The sequence below is a fragment of the Octodon degus genome, unplaced genomic scaffold (assembly GCF_000260255.1).
Source record: "Octodon degus isolate 3935 unplaced genomic scaffold, OctDeg1.0 scaffold00025, whole genome shotgun sequence".
In the NCBI taxonomy this organism is placed as follows: domain Eukaryota; kingdom Metazoa; phylum Chordata; class Mammalia; order Rodentia; family Octodontidae; genus Octodon; species Octodon degus.
The window spans coordinates 4,755,010-4,775,922 of record NW_004524601.1 but is presented as its reverse complement, the minus strand read 5'-3'; the positions used below and the strand labels follow the sequence as shown (position 1 = coordinate 4,775,922).

General features: G+C 43.5%; 1 protein-coding gene across 3 annotated transcripts in view; it reads right to left on the bottom strand.

Annotated features, from left to right (window-relative positions):
- The window catches only part of Dnah7 (dynein axonemal heavy chain 7), a 268,173-nt gene that overhangs the window by 49,395 nt on the left and 197,865 nt on the right, over nt 1–20,913 (bottom strand). For all 3 annotated transcript variants that reach the window (XM_023712349.1, XM_023712350.1, XM_023712351.1), the window contains 4 exons: nt 19,624–19,959; nt 13,043–13,169; nt 11,918–12,112; nt 10,146–10,238 (listed from right to left, as the gene is read on the bottom strand). In XM_023712349.1, the coding sequence (XP_023568117.1) occupies nt 10,146–10,238; nt 11,918–12,112; nt 13,043–13,169; nt 19,624–19,959 (751 nt within the window). The remainder of the gene's footprint in view (nt 1–10,145; nt 10,239–11,917; nt 12,113–13,042; nt 13,170–19,623; nt 19,960–20,913) is intronic.

The following is a 20,913-nucleotide window of genomic DNA, read 5'->3' as shown; positions in this document are numbered from 1 at the left end:
TGCTTCTTCCTGCTCTTTCCAGCAGTCAGTTGCCATGGCGACACTTGCAGAGTGAATGCCAGCTTCTTTAGCAAGAACCGCCTTTGCAACTGTGGTAGTGCTGGTAACCGCTGCTTCCCAGGTGTGGAATGTGCTGCTTTCTGCTCCGAGCTAAATGAGGCCCCTCAGTTGGGGTCACTGTCCCCTTTTGGTGGCCTCACGGTGCTAGCTTCTAAATGGCTCTGTGACTGGAATGCGGCATGAGGCACACTCCCCTGGCCCAGGAAGGACTTCCAGCACTGAAGGCCTAGGCCTGCTGGCAGTCTGTCAGTGAGCTGATCAGTAACCCTCAGGGAGCCACAGGCTGAGGGTGTGGCCCTCTTCCTTAAAGGCCCAGATGCCTGCCTGGTCTCTGGCTTTTGAAGGCTCAATGGTGCGCCACCTCCCATGCCCTGCAAGGAGGGCGCAATCACTTTTATCTTCCCCAAAATTAAGGCCTCAGAGGGCTTGCCAAGTGGAGTACCCACATCTTTTTCAGTTCTTCCTCCTAAAATCTGGATCGCCCAGGCCCACACCACCAGCTATCCCAGTCTTCATGGGGGTGGTGGTGGAAGGGGCCTCGTCTGCGTGGAGGCAGCAGAATGCAATATTGAACAGTGCGGGGATCCCAGCTAGCTCCGTGGGTGTGAAAGCAGGCGGGCCTGGGAAAGTGTCGCTGCAGAAGGAAGCTCGGGTCTGAGACAGGGCAAACTCAGGGAGTCAAAAAGTAGGCCGTCCCTGTGGGCTTTGCTTGGTGTCTTGCTCCTAGCTTTACATGTTATTTTCACTTGGAGACTTCTGAAATAGGTGAGAACATATCAGTGGATCTTTCTCCAGGAGGAGAAAGTATTTAAGTTTTATGTTGAGTCAGTGAATTCACAACACACACTCTTTAGATTGCCGCCGCACTAACACAGGATTCCAAAGGTTTATTTAGTGTCCCTGGGTGTACAGTGACGCTCCCAGATCTCGCTGGGGCTGCAGGCGGCTGAAGCTGAGGGAGCTGCTTCCCCTGGCTGGTGCAGCCCCAGCCCTGCGAAGCATACCAGGTGATCATTCCTCTGCCAAGTACGCCCCGTCATCTGAATACAGCACAACCAAGCTGAACTCACAGTGACAACCCTGCCTCAAAGTCTTGAAATGCAGCAGTAATTTCACCCCTTAAAACACCTGCAGGGTGATATAAGAAGTCTGCCAAAAAATGTACACACACTGCAGCAAAAGAAAATGGTGGGGTGTTTCTTCAACAGATGGTGGTATCCTCATAGAGGAGGCCTTCAGAGGGGGGCAGTATATCGTAGCAATCCTACACACTGCTGACTGTTAGAGAACGCAGTGAAAATGTACATACAGCAATCTCAATGACCTCAGTCACCAAGTAGCAGCTTGCTATGTGACCAAGGTCTGGGAGCGCATGTCCGCCACTTTGAGCACCTCTTTTTTTAAATTTAAATTTCAATTTTTTTAAAAAAATAACTTTATTGAGAAACAAATAGCAATGAGACAGTTTCATAACTGATTAGTAGGACAGTTTCAACAATCAATACATTGCATATTGTTGTCTTCATAGTGGTTATTCATAGTACAAGATAAAGACATGATATCCTGTCCACAAACACTATTAGAATAAATCTTTCTATTCATTGAATTAAGAGAAAGTACCTGTATATCTATCCTATTTTGAATAAACAGATGCAAAATGGTCCTTCATTTGTATCTCCTTTTTTTGTTTAGTTTTGTCAGAGGAGGGTATTCCATTGTCATTTAAATATTGTAGGTACATGAAATCAGCAAAATATTCTAATATAGTCCAGTAGTTCATAGTAATAGTGGGTTATCCATAGGACTTGCAATGTCAGAAGTTGTTGACTTGAGCCTTTTTTTTTTTTGGCGGAATCAGGGATTGAACTCAGGCCCTTGTGCTTGCCAGGGAAGCACTTATTCCACTGAGCCATCTCCCTGATCCCTTGACTTGAGCCTTTTACAGCCCAGCATATTAATATGGTTTTACTTTTTATACTTCATTTTTATACTTTTCTGCTGGATGGTTAAGACCAAAATAAAGCAAGACCTGTATAATAAGAAATGTAACTTCTCTATCTGACAAGGTCAGTCAAATCCCTTCAGGATTTACTCTGAAACCCTGTACTGCAGTTTGTAGATCCTTTTTGAGTGTCAGCCATGTGGATGAGTCACAGCAATTGCTTGACCAATTTGCTCTCTGTGAAAACCTGAAAGAATGTTTTCTCTCCATGTGACTCTCCTTAGGCACACTCTACATCACCGATCACTTTCCTCTGTGGCCCCATAATCTCCTTGATCAGAAAATTTGGGATACAACTGAGTTACATGATGTTACCATATAGCTTCTCCTATGTCCTGAGTGCTCACTACCTTGAAAAGCTAGGGCCAAAATACTGGCTGTCCTTGCAGCCCTTCTTTTCCCCTAATTTTTGGTCTGCAAACTTAGGTTGTTAACCCTCCAGAAGAAAAGCTTAATGATATTATTATCCTGTAATATAGGCAGTTGAGCTTAACCTCACTATCTGTCTGAATATCAAATATCTTAGACATAACATAGAATAGGTATTTTCCATCAAGTATTGATATGTTAAACTTTAAGTCCTACAGAATATGAAGAAAAAAATTAAAAATAAAAAATATTTTTTAAAACAGGAATAAACAATTACATATTTGATTTGTTCTAATAGTGTTTGTGGACAGGATATCATGTCTGCATCCTGTACAACGAATAACCACTAAGACAACAATATGCAATGCATTAATTATTGCAACTGTGCTAGTAATCAGTTTTGAAAGTGTCTCATTGCTATTTGTTTCTCAATAAAATTATTTTTTTAAAAAAACAATTACATATTTTACATAGAAATTTAGAAATCTAACCATATACAGCACTGTAGTGAGAGAGTCCTATGACATTTTTTTTCTTGTCTCGTTTTCATTTATTACCCTTTTTAAAAAACAAACATGTCTTGAGAGACAGTATGGCAGTAATTGGTATGATATGACAAGCAGTACATATTTAGATGACCAGAATGACAGGCATTCCAAGCATGGCCCTAGTATTAAACACTGTTATCCTCAGTGCAGTTGCTTAATTCACAGGTGTCATCATATATAGTTGGTCAGGGTGAGAATCCTACCAATTAACTGCCAGTTTCAAAACACTGATGGAGATTCTCAGGATCACTGCCTTAACCATCCTGTGTATATAAATGTATGGTTTTGCCCCTGCCATGTTTCCTAGCTTTTCTCCTTGCCCTCCCTTCATTGTCTAATCCTTAAGTTCTTGCTTTCCTTTTAATTGTGTTATACCTTTCCATTTTTTTTTTTGAGTTCTTACACTAGGGAGACTATGATATTTACACATGGGGGCCTGTTTTATTTCACTTATGAGTATATCTTAAAGTGGCATCCACTTAAATACAAAAGCTTTGAGTTTATCATTCTTTATAGCTAAGTAATACTCTGTTGTATAAAAATACCACATCTTTTCCATCCATTCCTCAGGTGACAGGCATCTTGGTTGTTTCCAAGATTTGGCTATCACAAATTGGAGCCCCTCTTGACAGTGCAAAGTCCAAAGGTAACTTCGAGCCAGAAGGGTGGTGCATGGCTGTGATCCCAGCACTGGGGAGGCTGAGACAGGAGGATCACTGCAAGTTTGAGGCCAGTCTGGGCTACAAAGTGAGTTCAGGGCCAACCTGAGCTGCATAGTAAAACTCTGCCTCAAAAAGACCAAATAAAACCAAACCAACCAAACAAAAACCCAACAATAACAAAAAGGTAACTTTTATTAATCTCATGATGTCTCAAATTTATCCAAGCCTTTCTTTTCCTGGAGCGTGTCTACAGTTTTGGGCAGAGTCCGAGTACTTCTCACGTCCTGTCCACTCACTTTGATTTACATTTATATTGACTTGGATAACAAGCAGCAAAAGTACCTGTAAGCAACACAGCAGACACAGTCTACGGAGCCAAGCTCAGTCTGGTGACTCCTCCCACCTACTAACTACTAGCTACACGCTGCATGCTGCGGAGCATACGCGCACAAACCATCAGTCCTGTTCCTGCTCTCCATCCCTTAATCTTGTAGGTCGATCGATCCCCTTCATAGGTAGTGAGCACTACCTTAACATTTAAGGCAAAAGCCCCAGTGGGTAAGAGGCCAGTGAAGCATGCCAGCGTTAGAAAGGGACTGTCTCCAGACAGAGTAGTGCAAAGTATTTTTCAAAAGAATATTTACTCATATGTAAGGATGGAATCATACACAGCATTCTAAACTGAGCTGGCAATTCCAACAGCCTGTAATTTTCCTCAATTTGGAACAAGCCGATAACCTCAAAGCAATGGGCATTGTGGCACAAGTCCATAACCCCAGCACTAAAGGTGTCTGAGATAGGAGGCTCACAAATCCAAGTCCCACCTGGGCAACTTCAAGAGACCCTATGTCAAAATATTAAAAAAAAAAAAGAGGGCTGAGGAAGTAGTTCAAGGGTAGAATACTCCTGTGCTTGAGCCACAGAACAACAAAACGAATGAATGAACAAACTAGAAATCCTTTGGCAAAAATATTGCAAGCTTTGCTTGTGTGCTCCCTGGGACAGCTGTTTATGCAAAGACTTGGAGGTGAAAATCACTGACATTCACACATCAAGGAGCTGAGAATCAGTAGAGGACTCCCTAGCCTCAAATTCGACATTTTATTATCTGTGTTTTCTTAGTCAAATACAAATGCAGTGGATGGCTAACTGGTGGGCAACTTGTAACACCCAGCTGAACTGAACCAGTGTGGTGCTGGGTGCGGGGGCCCAGGTGGGGGCTGCTACCAGCAACGTAAGAGCCAGAGCTTGAGAAGCTGTTGGCAGGCTGTCGGGGTGCTGTTTGGAGCTGCTGGAAGCTGCTGGTTCTCCTGGGCTGTTCTGCTGTGGGACCTTGTCATGCTGGTTTTCTTCATGAACTCAGCTGTTCTCTTCTCCTCCAAGAACAGGAGCAGCTCAGGACCTTGTTGTCACTGAGAATGGCTACAGTTCATTTTCAGGGAGCTCTGACCTTCTTCTTGGGCATTGCTTCCTGGCTTCCGAGGGGAAGATGGTGCACTGCTCAGACTCCTGGAGAAGCTTGTCATGTTGGCTTTCCTGATAGGATCTCAGCCTTCATCATCGCTGGAGGAGCTCGGGACCTCACTGTTGCTGAGGATGGCTGTGGTACTTTTGGGGGAGTTGTGGTTCTTACCTTGAGAATTGCTTCCTGGCTCCAGTGCAGATCCCCCAGCCTGCTGGCACAGACTTTCTAGTTTCCACCACTGACCTTTGGGCCTTCCCAGAGCAGATCTGTGAAGCGGGTCTGCATGAGATATTGTCATGGGCTCTAGGTCCTCAGCTGGACTCACGCAAGATATTAGGATCTTCTAATTTCTTTCTTCCCAAGGCCAGCATCTTCACATCACTAGGGCTTTAGAAGCAAAGTGAAAAGCAGGTGGATGGTGGGCATGGCTGCTAGGTCTGTCTATGGCACCAAGAGGCCAGGGAGGGTGGTAGGGCACTCCCAAGGATGGCAGCGACAACCTCATTGCATGTGTGTGTGTGGGAAACCGAACCCAACCTGCTGGCTCCTAAGCCTGGACTGTTCAGTTCTGAGAACAGAAGCAGCCTGGCTGGAGGGTTTGCAAGGCTGCAGAATTGGGTCAGCTGCTGTAGTCTGATTATCTCCATGTTAGGTTTGTGAAGTGAAATTTGTCAGTGACAAAAGTATGGGCTCACGTGGGCAACTGTCTCCCCGACGATGGGAGGAAAGCATGTGGTCACCTGCATACAATTTCTCTCTCTCTCTCTCTTTTTTTTTTTTTTTTTGCAGAACCGGGGATTGAACTCAGGCCCCCACACTTGCCAGGGAAGCGCTTATTCCACTGAGCCATCTCCCTGGCCCACGATTTTTCTCTTTATTGCAAATTCCTCCAGCATTGATTTGCGGTCACAGAAACCTATTAACTTACATTTGACAAATTTCTCAATGAAAACTGGTCTATATGCTTCTCATTTACAGTTCAGAAAGATGGACCAAGGGCCAGGGCTCTTCATTTTGTGAATGAACTCAAAACATCCCCCCAATAAGTATTTATGTACTTGATGTTTCTTTGGTCAACAACACAAGCAACTACCTGCCTCCAAAGGGAAGTGCAAGCCTGCCTCATGCTGTTGCTGCTGCTGCTGCTGATTTAATAAGAACCTCACATTTTTCCAAGCCAGAGCTTTGGAGAGATTGGTAACGTGGCTTCTTTCCACTGCAGGGAAGTTGGATTTTAAGGGGAAAAAAGAGAAAAAGAGACACCCTGCCAAAAAAAGAAAATTATGCTAAGAGTATAAGGGAGAACTCAGTCAACCAACAATTTGCCTGGGAAGTATACATATTATCACTTGACTTAGAGGTGACAGTAGAATATTGCGCGCAGACTGCTAGCTCACACGTCACCCTCTACCGCACTGGGAGGGCCGCACTAGTCCACACTGGGAAGCACCCTTGAAAGCGCGGCAGCCAGCCCCGTGCTGTGCTATACACATTCCATAATCATCAGTTTGCACTAGAAATCAGAGTGTCTGGTGACACTAACGCTAAGGACTTGAATCCTGTCTGCTGTCCTATAAGGCGTATGGTGTGATGGCGCAGCTGGGGCCAGCGTGTTCCCGGCATCCCTTAGGACAGCCCCGGGGGAGCTGTAGTTGTACAGTTACTCAGTGCCGGTGGATTCATCAAAGAAAGCTGGTTTCCTGGCTCCGTCCAGCAGTTATGCAAGTAACTCCTGCGCCACATGCTCATTTCGCCCTCAGGCCTCCTCCTGACTCCCAGCACCGACCCTGTGATTACACGGCTTGGTTGGCAGGGAGCCTTGGGGAACCACAGCTGCGGCTGAGTGTCTGCATCCTGACACCGCAAGTGCTCCCCCATGGCTGGCAGAGCAGAGGCTGCGGCCATGTGTGTCCTCAGTGTGCACAGAGATGAGCTGCAAATGTCAGTGAGAGTAGTGCTGTCATACACTGTGCTCTCAGCCAGGAAGGTGGCCCGGCCCCGGGGCTCGGGGCCGTGTGTGGACAGTCCTATGACGAGGCTGATGTCGGGCAGTGAAGCTGAGAGAAGGGCTCGGACCAAGTCCAACACCCACTGCCTTGAAAACAAACACAAAATACAAACCAAAGGAAAAGCATGCTGCTTCAGAACCCCTTAGCCTGAAGATGTAAGGTGCCACACACTCTAGAGAGACAATGAACGTAGAACACAGCATTTGATCTATTTGACACACAATGTACTATCAGAAGGAAGTGTCACGTTTAAAAGAATAAAAGCCGGAGAAAAGGTATTTGCAAAAAAACCCTGCCACAATTTGGACACAGTTCGGTGATTTTTAATTAAACGATATAAAACACAAAGCTTGTGTTCCAGATACCGAGGGGAGGAAGGTCGGTGCTCCTTCCAGAGCGAGGCTTGTGTAACATCCTCAGCTTAGAACACAAGTGAAGAACTGAATATGTCAATGAAAGCTTTTACAAGAGAAAGCTGTGTTAAGCAAGAGTTGGAAGCATTTATTTTCTCCCATTGTTAGTACTGAAGCAGAAGGCCAGGGAGATGGCTCACTAGAATAAGCGCTTCCCTGGCAAGCACAAGGGCCTGAGTTCAATCCCTGGTTCCAAAAAAATAAAAATAAACAAATAAATAAATACTGAAGCAGAGACCTCTGAGACTTCACACTCAATTTTCAATGAAAATCCATTCTTTAAAGTGCTGCCAGGGGCAGGCTGTTCCCTCGGATTCACAGTGAAAGCCACCCAACTGCAGGCCCCTCCAGGACAGGGCAGGAGAGGCAGCAGGCCTCTCCAGCTAGGCGCTCGTGGGCCTCTCCTCAGACAAAAATATTTGTGTTGAAACTGTACTTTACCAATGTATTATATAAAGATAAGAGACACTACAGGCTGAAGAACAGACTTTTGATTTTAAGTTAAAGCACTTTTACAGCCCTGAAAGTACTGTGGGCCTCCAAGTATCTAGCTAAGAAGAGATTGCTAAGTCCCGCGAGAGCCAGGTATGTGCACTGAAAAGACTGCGACTCCCAGAGGAAAAAGTGCCTTGGCCCTGCATTATCTCTGAGGTGTAGAAAATCGTTTTTCTTCATTTTTGAGATAGGGTCTCGCTGTGTAGTCCAGGCTGGCCTCAAACTCACAGCTGTCCTCCTGCCTCAGCCTCCTAAAGGCTGACACTATGGGTGTGCACCACCACATCTAGCAAGAACTTTTAAATACATTATTTCCACTATTTAAGTTCTGGTTTTCTCTCTCTCTCTCTCTCTCTCTCTCTCTCTCTCTCTCTCTCTTTTTTTTGAGTTTAAATGCACTTTATTTTTAGACAACTTACATGACATGTTTTTTTCCCCCTAAAAAACAATGCCTCCACTCCAAATAAATCACGGTCAAAATAAATGAAGCATTCAAGATGACATCAGTCCCCTTTGTCTAAAATCCTGGTGTTGGGTAGATGACAAGCAGCAGCCAGTTATGACAAGTGACAGATCCAAGGCTACCATCAAATTCATTAGCATTTTTCCATTTCTAAACCATCCTTAAAGAAAATCATACATGGTGTCCCACCAGCCTCACGGTAGTCCAGGAGAGTTCTTAACTATCAATAAAGAACCGATAGTTCTTGAAGTTAGCAAGGATGTGCTTGAGTTGCTCTGCAGCCCTCGTCATAAACAGCTTTACTCTTTCTGGTCTTTGTTCTTCAAGCTTGCCTTTGATTTCATATAATCTTTGATGTGTTTCTTGTAGGCCTCTTTTGTGAAGCTGGTTTCCTGCAAGTGACGGGTCATTACAGTATCTACACCAGCGACTTCCGTGCTTTCGGTGCCTGCGCCCTCTGGGCCTTCAGCGGAGGCAGTGCCACCCATGAGCGCGTCGTCAGGGGCACCCTCTGTTCTACTGCCCATCTTGCCCTCCAGCTCCAGGCACAGCCCGTCCGCGATCTCCCGGATCTTGTAAATGTCGGAGAACATCTCATCGTGGCTGATGAGGTCCCGGTAGATAATCATGATGGTGGCTGAGGGAGGTGGTGGCCGAGGGAGGCGGTGGCCGCGCAAGCTTAGCAAGATCAGAGAGCTCAGAGCGAGTGCGGTGCAGCCGGAGCAGTGCTGGGGGGAGGGGGGAGCGGGCAGAAAAGCTGCTTTTCTCTTTGGTTAGGCTGGAGGTATTTTGTATTCATTACATCAACTGTGAATACACTAAATTTTGAAATATGTAAATTACGTAAAATTTTTATTTGAATAGTAACAAGAGACAGGATATTTTCCCAGCATGTATACTATTTATATTACTCAGAGTCTATTAATATCTCTGTGGAAAGGGGTCAATGTACTTCGGTGAATTTATCTCACATAGATATTTCCATGAGTACTGGGATTTGCTGATAGGATAGGCCCGCTGGCTTGCTGGATGTCTTACTTATTTATGTATATTTTTTTGGTGGAACTGGGGATTGAACTCAGGCCCTTGTGCTTGCCAGGCAACTGCTTATTCTACTGAGCTATCTCCCCAGCACCCCTCTTTTTTTTTGGATGTCTTATTCATTTATTTATTATTTAATTTATTTTTGTTTATTTTTTGCTGTACCGGGGATTGAGCTTGGGACCTTGTGCTTGCCAGGCTGAGCTATCTCGCCGGACTGAGGACGCATAATTTATTACTTAAAGAAGTAAAAAGTAATATAACTGATATTTTCCTTTGTTGTCAACAGTGATGAATATCTTACCAACCATATGTATTCCACTTGCTTTCTAAAGGATGAAGGATCTCTAGATAAGCAGGTAGGTAGGCAGGTAGGGAGGTAGGCAGATGCCTGGTATGGGTATGTGGGCAGATGGTTAATAATAAAATAAAAAAAGCTAAAACAACATAATCTGGTTAGTAACTAACTTAGAACGGGTGGCCAAAGGACTCAAACTTCCAGGAAAAGGGCTACACTAGAAGCAGGTTGCCCTGCGGCCTGTGATCACTGCGGAAGCCCACCTTTGGTTGGATGGCCAGATGGAGGGAAGGAGCGGTGGGCTGCTTCCCAGGCCTTACCTTGTCTGGCCTCAAGCAGCGAATGATGAGCATCCTTTGAAATTCATTTGCTTTATTTTCCCACTCTTCCGGGAAAACCTCGTGGTGTGGTTCCTACGGTTATAGTGCATATAATTTGTTAGTCATGTTGGAAGAGAATGGTCTATTTTGATGTATAAAACACTTTTGGGGGCTGGTGAGATGGCTCAGTGGTCTAAAGCACCTACTTAGAACAAACTAAGCCAAGCAAAGCACAGGGACCGCAGTTCAACCCCCCAGCACCACATGCCAGCCAGCCCCGCCCCCTGGTGGGCTGAGCTGGCCACACACACTAAATAAATAAATAAAATTTAAAAAAAAATAAAATAAAATAAAACACTCTTGGAGAGAACATACACCAACTAACCGAAACCAAGTATGTTTGTATAAATTTTGTTGTTAAAGCTAAGCTAAAGGAATAAGGTAAGTAATGGGAAGAAAATTAAAAACATTCTAGAGAGATCCGAACGCGGCCTGCTGGCGTCAACACGCGGACCTCTGCAATTTCAGGGTATGCTCTGTGGTTTCTGCAGCCAGAATTTCCATATTAAAAATAAAAAATAAAAAATCTCCGTGTGTCAGCACAGTGAGGCAAGTGTCTACTTCCAGTTAGAAAGAAGTGCTCACAAAGCATACTGGTTTCTAGAAAACGTGTTCACATTAGTAAGGAACAATCAAAAGCACCCACACTAAATATGTGAATTCCTGTGTGGGCACAGCCTCACTCTCAAGTACAGGAGGCAGCCAAATAAAACATGGGTCAACCCAATAAAAACGCCTTCCATCTCTCTAGGTCTTTCTCTTCTCCAAATTTCCCTAGAGCTCTTGTGTACTATAGCCAAGGAAAGTAAAAAGGTCAAGACAGTGGGGGGAAGAAAAAGGAACAGAAGAGTAAGTGAGGATTGGAAAAAGATTATCCCTTCTGTTGCAGAAAACCCAAAAGAAGGCAGCGAGTGCTATACGTGTGTCCCACAAGGGAACCAGTGAGGACCAGGGCATCTGTCAACTCCAATTTCCTCCAACGAGCAAGACAAAGATTGTGAAAAGTGTTTTGAAGCTCTTCATTTTTCTCAAAACTCAAAATGTATTCATTAGCTTACAACCTGCATCCAGGAGATCTAAACGGTCCTTTGATAACATGTTAACTCATCTGTACCATGACGACCAAAATCTAAACTGATAGTAAAAATTGTGGCAAAGAAATTCAGCAAGACCACACACTCCCTCCGCCTCCTTATACATTCTAAGGATTTTGGGGCGAAGGTTTGTTTTGCTTGTTCTTTTGTGTTTGTGTAAATAAGTAAGTGCCTTTAACTTACTACATAGCCCAGGATGGCCTTGAACTCAGAGCAATCCTTCTGCGTTAGCCTCCGAGCCAAGATTACAGGTGTGTGCCACCAAGCCTGGCTGAGTGGAAGTCTAAGTAGAACCCCAGAAAGAAGCACTCATAAACGATATTTGTTTCTAGGAGATGCATCTTCATTTCTAATAAGGAGCAATCAAAAGAGATCCATATGAAATACGTGAGTTCCTGTGCAGACAGAGCCCGTGCTCAAGTACAAGAGGCCACCAAAGAAAACATGGGAAAAGCAAGGTAAAAATGGGTGGAAGGTGGATGTAATAAAACCAAGCTTATACTTTACTCTTTCTGGTTGTTTAAAGCCTGTTGAAATCTTGCTTTTGTGCAAATATAAATATATAACATTAATTATGTATCCAAAAACTGAGGAATACGGCAGTGGACTAAAACCCACCAAGCTGTCATATACTTTCTTCCACCCGTCCTTCAGGCGCATGAACTCCTTGCGAATGCTTCTGAAGGCAGGCAGGTCGTCCAGGCGGCAGATCTCGTCCCAGGACTTCTGAGGAAGCCACGTGCAAGGGTTGGCATAAGGATTGTCCAGCCCAATGCCGCCAGTCAGCAGAAATCTCCACTCAGCTTTGTTGATCTTTAGAAAACAAGACAGCATGAGCAATCAGGGCTGGACATCATGAATGAGCTTACAGCACTCTAAGGGTGAGCTGTGTGCGACCTTGCAAGGTCACATGTGGGCTCGGTGAAATCCTCCTGCCGACGCAGTCTAGCCATGGGAAACTAAAGTGTCCACTGTAACTCATTTTCGAGAGTTACGTTTTAAATAACGACTTTTTCATCATTTTAATACAGATTACTAGATTACTCATGAAAGTCTGGATTTATCCTATTGGAATATCTGCACTTCAGAATAATGAGAGTTTTGTTGACTTGAGAAATTGTAGAAATAAAGACAATGATTCCTCTGCCATGTTTTCAATCATTTTCCATTAAATACGATTACTATGAAACTTCTGCAAAAATGCAAAGAATAAACCCTTTATTCTCTCATAATTCAACTAATACATTACCATATGAAATTGATAAATATTAAACATATAAGTGCATAAAATAGTGATTTTACAGAATACTTTTCTAAAGTGCTTCTTGGATTTTAAATGAATAGATTTAAAATATGACAAAAATTTACATAAGATATCAGCCCAAATTGTTAGGTCTGATTAACTTAAACAAATTCTTAAAAACATTACCTTTTATTCAATTAACTTTTGACAATGTATAAATATATTTAACAAATTTGTATGTACTGCTGTATGAGCTTCTAATAAAGATAGATTTCTCTTTAACTAAGACATGAAAATTTAAGTGCAACTAACATAATATACTTTGTGTGTACTTGTATTTTACTTCTGTGAAAGTCTTGTCGTATGTCTCCTTAAGCAAGAAATGAGTAGCATCATCGATTAACTGTAATATACATATATATTCACATGCAAATTAGTACATTGATCAATTAATGTTAGCATTATAGTGTTTCGTCCTCACAGATTAAGACAGTACTGACCACGTGGTCATGGATGAGAAGGTTCACAGTTAGGCAGAAGGAGAAAAGCAGCTTGTCCTTCTCAAAGAGTGACCGGCAGACATTCACGTACAGAGAGTAGGTGAAGTGGTCCCGGAGAATCTGCAGTCTGGGTGGGAACAGAGGAAGGGAGAGGCATCAGAAGACATTCTTGAGAAAAAACGCAGGTTCTTAAGAAAGCTCACTGTAAACTTTTAGATCTGTACTTTTCTAACAACCTTCCTGGCCAATTACTGGCCAACAAGCAAAGGCCTTCCTTCATGAGCCATGGACCAGTCTGAGAGCTACCCAGAGTAGAAGCCCTTCACTGGCATGCTGTTTTATTGATGACTTTCTCAAAAAAAAAAAAAAAAAAATAGAATCTTTCTTTCAGAAAGAAGTCACTGTATGGCATATCAAGCTATTGCCCGGAATGGTCTGTGCATTACTATTAACTACAAAGCATTTCTGGGGTAAAATCTGACCATTTTATTATGGAAATACTTCCAAATGTTTTATATTAACAGCAAATTTCGTCCTGTGTACTCTACTCACGAGCCCACAGAAGCTGTAGATACCATACCTCGATTAGACTATACTTCTATTCGTTGCAGAGACCACCTGGAAATGTATATAATAATCACACTATTTCCAACTAACAACTTTCTAGTTGGTGCTAACATGTGCAATCTGTATTCGTAATATCTTAATAACAATAAAATGCTTTTTCACTTTAACTTAATTATAACATGAAATAATTATTGAAATCAAAATTTACCAATATTTTCGTTAAATTAGATAAAATATGATAGAAAAGAGCAGTTCACTGAAAACACTGGCAGAGAGCTAGTAACATAGAGTAGTGGTCCACACTTATGAACATGTTCAGTTTATCTAAAGGAAAATTCAACACAGTTTGATTGTGATTAAAGAAATTATACTAGTGTTTTCTTTGCATGGTTAGAAGAAAAGAGTCTACTGCTACGGCCAGATGGGAGCTCTCTGTGCCTGTGCCTCTTCCTTGCTGTGTTTTCCCTCTTTGATGACCTGTGTCCTGCACCATGCTCCACAGCAGCAACCCAGAGAGGGGAATGAATGGACGGACCTTTGCTCTCGCTGAAAATTCTGGGAATAAGCCTGGTATAATAGCCCTGCAAATACTTGCTGAAATAGTGTTAAGTTCATAGACAATCTGAAATTATCACACTATTCCCGCTCCCTTTCTCACACTAACGGGTCTCTGCACACAGGGGGTTTAATTTGTGTCACCTATAACAGTATAGCTAATGCTCAGACTGGGTCTTTATAAAATGAAATTCTCTGGATCCTAAGACAAATTTTCTCTCATAGATAGATCAAAGGGGAGATTTTTTATTACAAGGGTCAATCACATCAGAAGTTCAATATCTGTTATGGTTTGTGTCTAGTTGTCCCATCAAAGCCTCATACAGTCATGAGATTAACTCATGATCCACTGAGGTAATGGGTCTTCCGTACTGCTGGGATTATGGGTGTGAGTACTTCCCCCAGCCTGGGGCAGAAAGCCTGAATGTAACATAAGAGGGACAGAGAGACAGACGTGCTCTCTGTGGCCATTGCTGCTGCTACTCCTCCATTTGCTCTCTTGCTGCTTGTCGCTGCCATGAAAGGCTGCCCTCTGCCATGTGCCGCTCTGCCTTGGAGCCAGCTGAGTACGGACTGAAACCTCCACTAACTGTGAGCTAAGTAAACCTTTCCTCCCTTCATTTTGAGAGCTGGATATTTGTCCCAACAACGAGAAAAGAATAACCGAGTCACTATCACTAGTGATAAAAATGCAGATTAAAATATATTTTAATAACCTATTCTGGTGGGAGAAAGATGAAAAATTATCACTCAATGTTTCTGAGTGATACAGTGACACAAGGTCACTGAGGTTCCTCCGACGGATTTTGTATTTGAATTTATGTTTAAGAGGAATTTCTAGTTTCTGAAAGAAGTAAACATTTATATTCTAATTTGGGAGTTAATCTAAGGAAATAATTAATGATATGGATATTTATATTTATCACAGCAATACTTTTAGTATAAAGGCTGGAAACTGTAAGACAAAGAAAATTATGCAATACTCACAAAACGGTACTATTGTGCAAATACTAAAAATGTTTTGGAAGAGTATTTAATAACAGAAGAATATGGTCTTGGTATAAGTGGTAGGAAAAGAGAAATCACATGTGTATAATGTACACAGACATGTACTTCTATGTGCAGATAGATTTGAGCTTGACTTCTGTAGCAAAACTGTATCTTAGAAATTTGTTTCTGTACTTATATTCTTTATTTTTCTTGCTACAGTTATTTATTCTGCTACATAAATTCTAATGTATTTAATTTTGTAAATAACAGATAATACAAATTAGCACGTTAATTCATAACATCTTCCACAGCAGTCATACTATAATGCATTCTTAGTGTTTTTTTAAATTTTATTTTAGTACAGGGTCTACAGGGTCTCACTAAGTAGACTGGACTCATAGTGATAGTCCTGTTTTCAGCCTCCCAAGCACTGGGATTATAGGCATGCACTATCACAGCCAGTCTCAATCACTGTCTCAGTGCACCCCAGGTGCAGGGCCTGCATGGGAGGCCAGGGATCGAACCCCAGTCCCTGTGTCTGGCCTAAGCAGGCACTTTAATCTGCTGAGCTATCTGGCCAGCCCTTGCATTTTTAGTGTTTCTTTTTTCTTTCTTTCTTTCTTTTTTTTTTTTTCAGCGGAACCGGGGATTGAACTCAGGCCCTTGCGCTTGCCAGGGAAGCGCTTATTCCACTGAGCCATCTCCCCGGCCTTTGCATTCTTAGTGTTATACTTAAATCATTGTTGTGAATAACACCCATCAGAAGGCAAACAAAAGTCAGACATATACACCTGAGCAAAAGAAAATGAGAAGTAATCTTAGGCCAACATTAACATTCTAACTTTGGCAGGCCCGTAGTAGTAGTCAGGTGATTCCTACACTTTAGGTAGAGCTACAGGCCAAAAGCTGGAATCTGGCAGCTATGGGATGTTTATCAGTGAGCGACAGGTAAAGAAACCACTTGTTCTCATTCAGGTGAGAATAAATTTTTGATCTGGCATCTGGATTCTTAACTGGAAATTCATTTCACTAAAAAATAAAGATTTCCACACATTCACTAACTTGAACTGCAGGTGGCAGATACCTGACTGTGCCATTGGGCAGCTTGGGACTGTCCCATGCTGTCTGATGGGGCAGTCATGCAGGTCCACCCACGGCTCAGAGCCACTGGGCAGTGACGCATGGGTCACAGCTCCTCCTGAACGTGTGGAGCAGGGCTGGCTGAAAGCGTCTCCCGTGGTGCAGCTGCCTTTGAAAGTTGTTTGGCAGCAAGGACTGGAGGGGGGCGACGTGTGCTCTCTGATTACCAGGGCTGTTTCCGGGTGTGCATCTGCCACAGGTGTGTACACATCTGCACAGAAGGCCACAGACAGGAGGGCTGAAGGCAACAGAGGTTCATAATGCCCCTAAACTGGACGCAAACTGCTCCGTAGCAGAATGGCCACTCTGGGGCACGGTGCTAGGAGAAGCATTAAAAACAAGCAGCATAGCCTGAGCCAGCCCCCCCCCCCCCCCCAAAAAAAAAAAAAATGCTTAGCTTAAAAAACACAAAAAACAAGCAGCGTGATGCCACTATTGAAAACAGGAGGCCAAGTCCCTTCCCTCTGCTTCTTCAGAGCACTTAGTCAGGGAACTAAAACTGCTGCCGCCTCCTCTTCCCTCCCTTTGAAGTGTCCACAAATCTTTAGAAAACCTAGGCCGGCCTCTGCGGGCTTGGTGCACCAGCAGGGTCTTTCCTGGACTTCTTGGTGATGTAAGTGTCCAGGGCCGCTGCAAACGCCTCCCAGCACGCGGGTGTGCAAAGAAATCTTTTCTCCCTCCAAACAGAGCTCACTTTCGCACACAGATGGTTACCTCACCCTCATGAGCAGGTGGAGTGAGAACAAGCCAGCCGAGGGTGACCCCAGGTGTTCTATCTGTTTGGTTGTTCTGGGGGACAGGGGTCCTCTGTGCCCTGCAGCCTCTTTGCTGACTGCCTATGATGAATAGCACATTCTGGTTTAATGCTTATTCAAAGATAAAACTGCTCTCTCTCTCTCTCTCTCTCTCTCTCTCTCTCTCTCTCTCTCTCCCTCTCCCCCTCCCCCCCTTGTTGGGGGAGATTTTGGTTTTAATTATGTGCCTCTCACAGTGGAGAGGTGTTTAAGAGTGAAAGTGAACAGGGCCCTATGCTGTCCTGAAAAGCAAGTGTGAGTTTTACAAATGATGGAGCAGAGGCTGGACCCAGCCGGCCAGAGAGACCGCATTTACATGAGGTTCTGACACAGGGATGGGGCCCCTGGGTAGGGAGTTAGTGACTAGCAGGGAAGGGAGGGGCTTCCCAGGCCGCTGGCGATGTTCTGTCTGAGCTAGGTGCACTCACAAAGATCCATGGAGACAGCGCTGACTTCTGCACATTTCTGCAGGTCTGTCTTCCATGAAGGTTGTGAAGTATATTTTCTGTAGTCTCTGAGTTCAGAATTATCCTTTGGCTTACTATAGTCACACACATGATCATCTCTGTTTCTAAACTAAGGAATTTAGCTATAAAGAAAAGGCCATTTTTGATTTCCAGATTTCATCCAAATCTCATATGTGGGTACAAAATGGTTTGTTTTTCTACAAATCTTAAAGGGTTTATGATGGCTCAGAGCTACAGTGACCTCTCCCAGTCTCACATTTGTGGAAAGTGATTAGACCATGGGCCATCTCATCCCTGGATTCACCCATCGCTAACTTCCTGGCTGAAGGGTTGCTAGGAGGCGGGGCCTGGCCGAGGCCCGGAAGGTGTGACTTTGTCCTTTCCTCCCCTCCTTGCTCCCTGGTTGCCCTGACACACGCAGCTCTCTCCCACAGGCCCCCTGCCCTACTTGTCTGCCTTGGAGAGAGCTGATCACAGACAGAACCCACCAGAACCATGATGCAAAGTGGACACTGCCTCCTTTAAGCTGCAGGTTCCCATTGCTGGGACAAGCTGTTGGTTAGCTCGTCCTAGCAATGGGAACACGATTAAGGCAGGACTCTCCACTGCAGCTTTGAAGAAGATCGATGTCCTTTCTTGGGGGGGGGAGTTCTAATTTGATATAACAAGAGACAGTAAGTGATCAAGTGTTAAGCTTCATGAATGGGACTCGTTCTACAATAATGTCTTTGAATGACAGGCCAAAGAAATACTTCTCTCCAGATGCTAGCAAATAACTTGGACTTAAAACTAGTTAGAGAATAACATGCTAACTCCTCTTTTAACCAAGGTTGAAATTAAGAACTATGACAAAAGGCAGAACTTCAAGTATACGTGACTGTAGTGCACTCAGCACTGGAGTAAGCGCTGGGAATTGAATTCACCCTCTCCCTCTTCTCTGCCATGTGCCAATACCTGAAGCCACTTTTCCCAAGCTCACCATATCATCCATCTACTTTTATTGTCTTGTATTCTAGCTTGCAAAATAGTGGATGATGTGAACTAAAACACTGTTCAGGCTAAGAGTACTCAAGTATTTCAGTCTTCCACCTTGATAATGAAAGGAATTCAGTTCAGATTAGTGAGATTACTGTTATGATGCTCCTGAAAACAGCTCTGAATTGTGCGTGACAACTACTCAACTGAGTTTCCTAGGTTGAGTAGGGGTAGTAAGAAAATGAAAGGTTAATGCACAAAAAATTTATAAAGGGGAAAAGTTATGATTATTAGCATTTTTGTTCAAAAAGTAATTTCACATTGGACCCCATTAAAAACACATTTTAATACCAAGCTGAAAATCATCTTTTGATAACAAATCAAAAGAATTTTATCCCCTCACAGATTTACTATTAAGGTTTTAGTTCCATTATTTATTATAATAGCCAACTAGCATGAGTTGTTTTTGTTTTTTTGTTTTAATTGTTTTATTTGATACAGGATCTCTCACCCTGTAGTCCAGGTTGGAGCTGAACTCGCTATGTAGCCTAGGCTGACCTAGAACTCACAACGGTCCTCCGGCCTCCGCCTCCTGAGTGCTGGGATTACAAGCGTGAGCCCCCAGGCCTGGCCTCAAATAAGGTATTTCATGTAGATAAGAATCACATAAGAAAGTTTGGGTTACCACAAATAACAACGAGGTTTGGGGCTTTTTATCCTCATACTTGACAGATTTTACACATGTATCTACATGTGAAGGAAGCACTTTGAGAAGGCGTCAAGAGCGGAAGTTGTCTCTTTGGGGGTACTGACTACTTTTTCCACGCATTTGGTCACTAATACGTTTTGCATGACCAGAAGAGGTAAATGTTTCTTCTTTCGAGACTTATATTTTGATCTTGTATCTCTGCAGACAGTTCCTTGGCTGACTAAATTTGGACACATCTGTCAAATATCTAACACAAGTTTGTTTCTATAAAATAAGTTCATTTTAGGTAAGTGTCTATAATACATCATTCTAAAACAACAGTGAAATTACTGATCTTCCGACTGTAACTAGCTAGTCGTGTTAGTTACTACTTGTCTTACATACCTTACTGGCAAGTGCTCTGATTTCTCTGAATTTTCAATAGACAGGATGAAAAGGTTAATGAACCAGGTGAGCGAATACTGGTACATGGGCTCGATGTTGGCCAGGTCGGCGATGGAGAAGAACAGGATGGAGGAGTGCACGGCGATCGGGCGGTAGCCCATGCGGGTGGTGTCGATCTTTTTCTCTGTGTCTTCAGCTACTTCCTGCTTCTGAGAAATCTCGTTAGCCAGGGCCTTGGAGGAAGATAAGATCTTAATAGCAGTTTCATCTTCTAGTATATTGCCTTCTGAAGAGGAAAGAACTTCTAAAATCTTGTCTTCTATTTCTTTTAACTGCCTGAAATAAAACACACATTTCTCAGAAGAAAGGGGAATCACATTTAAAATCACTTCACGTACTTGTTCTTTTATAAGGAACAAAGAGCTTATAACCTAAAGAAATGTATCAAGTTGTGACAAATAGCTGCAGTGGTAATGTCGGATAATTAATATCTTATCTTGCCAAATGTCACTGAGATGGGCCTTCCTGCCTCAGTTCCCTCGCTAATGACCATTCATGGGGTACCTAGAGAGAAACACAGTGGTCCCCCACTCTGCCACAGGAGCTCAGCTCGGAGTGAACAGGCGGCATCTATCACTCCATTTGTTTTCTGAAATCTCACCTAGCTTCTAGAGCTGCGTCTGCTCCATCTATGATATAGGGATGTGAAATTCCCAACCTGGCCTGAATGAGTTCGTGTTCTCTAAAACCGAAGAATGAATTTTAGGAACAAACAGAGGCTGAAGGTAAAACTTTATTTGGAAAGGAAAGCTTCTGTCGGAGAGGGACAGAAGTGGGTCCCAAGCAGGTTGCCCAGGAAGCTGTCTCCTTCAGGTTATTTTATAGGACAAAACCATGCAGGGCTAAGGTAGAGACAAAGGGGTCCCGCTTAGGCAGATATAGGGTGGGACAAAACTATGGTCAACCAATGGGATTACAAGCACCATTGCCCAGGTAAAATTTATTAGGCCTACGACCAAATGGGGTAGCGAGTCACGTAGCAAGCGGGCGACCTTATCTGGTGGCCTTCAGTCAATGATTCTTCCTGACTAATGAGCAATCCTGGATGCCAACTTTAGGGAGGTCAGTATTTGTTTGATCTTTAGGTCTGGCTTACACCAGGAGCATCTCCCCAGTAAGGTGTCTGGTCTTTGTCATCCCCTTCGAGGGCCTGTCCCTGTCTAACTACCAACAATATTTCTATCTAACTCAGGCTGCCTGTAAAACTATGATATGGCTATTACAGGCAGG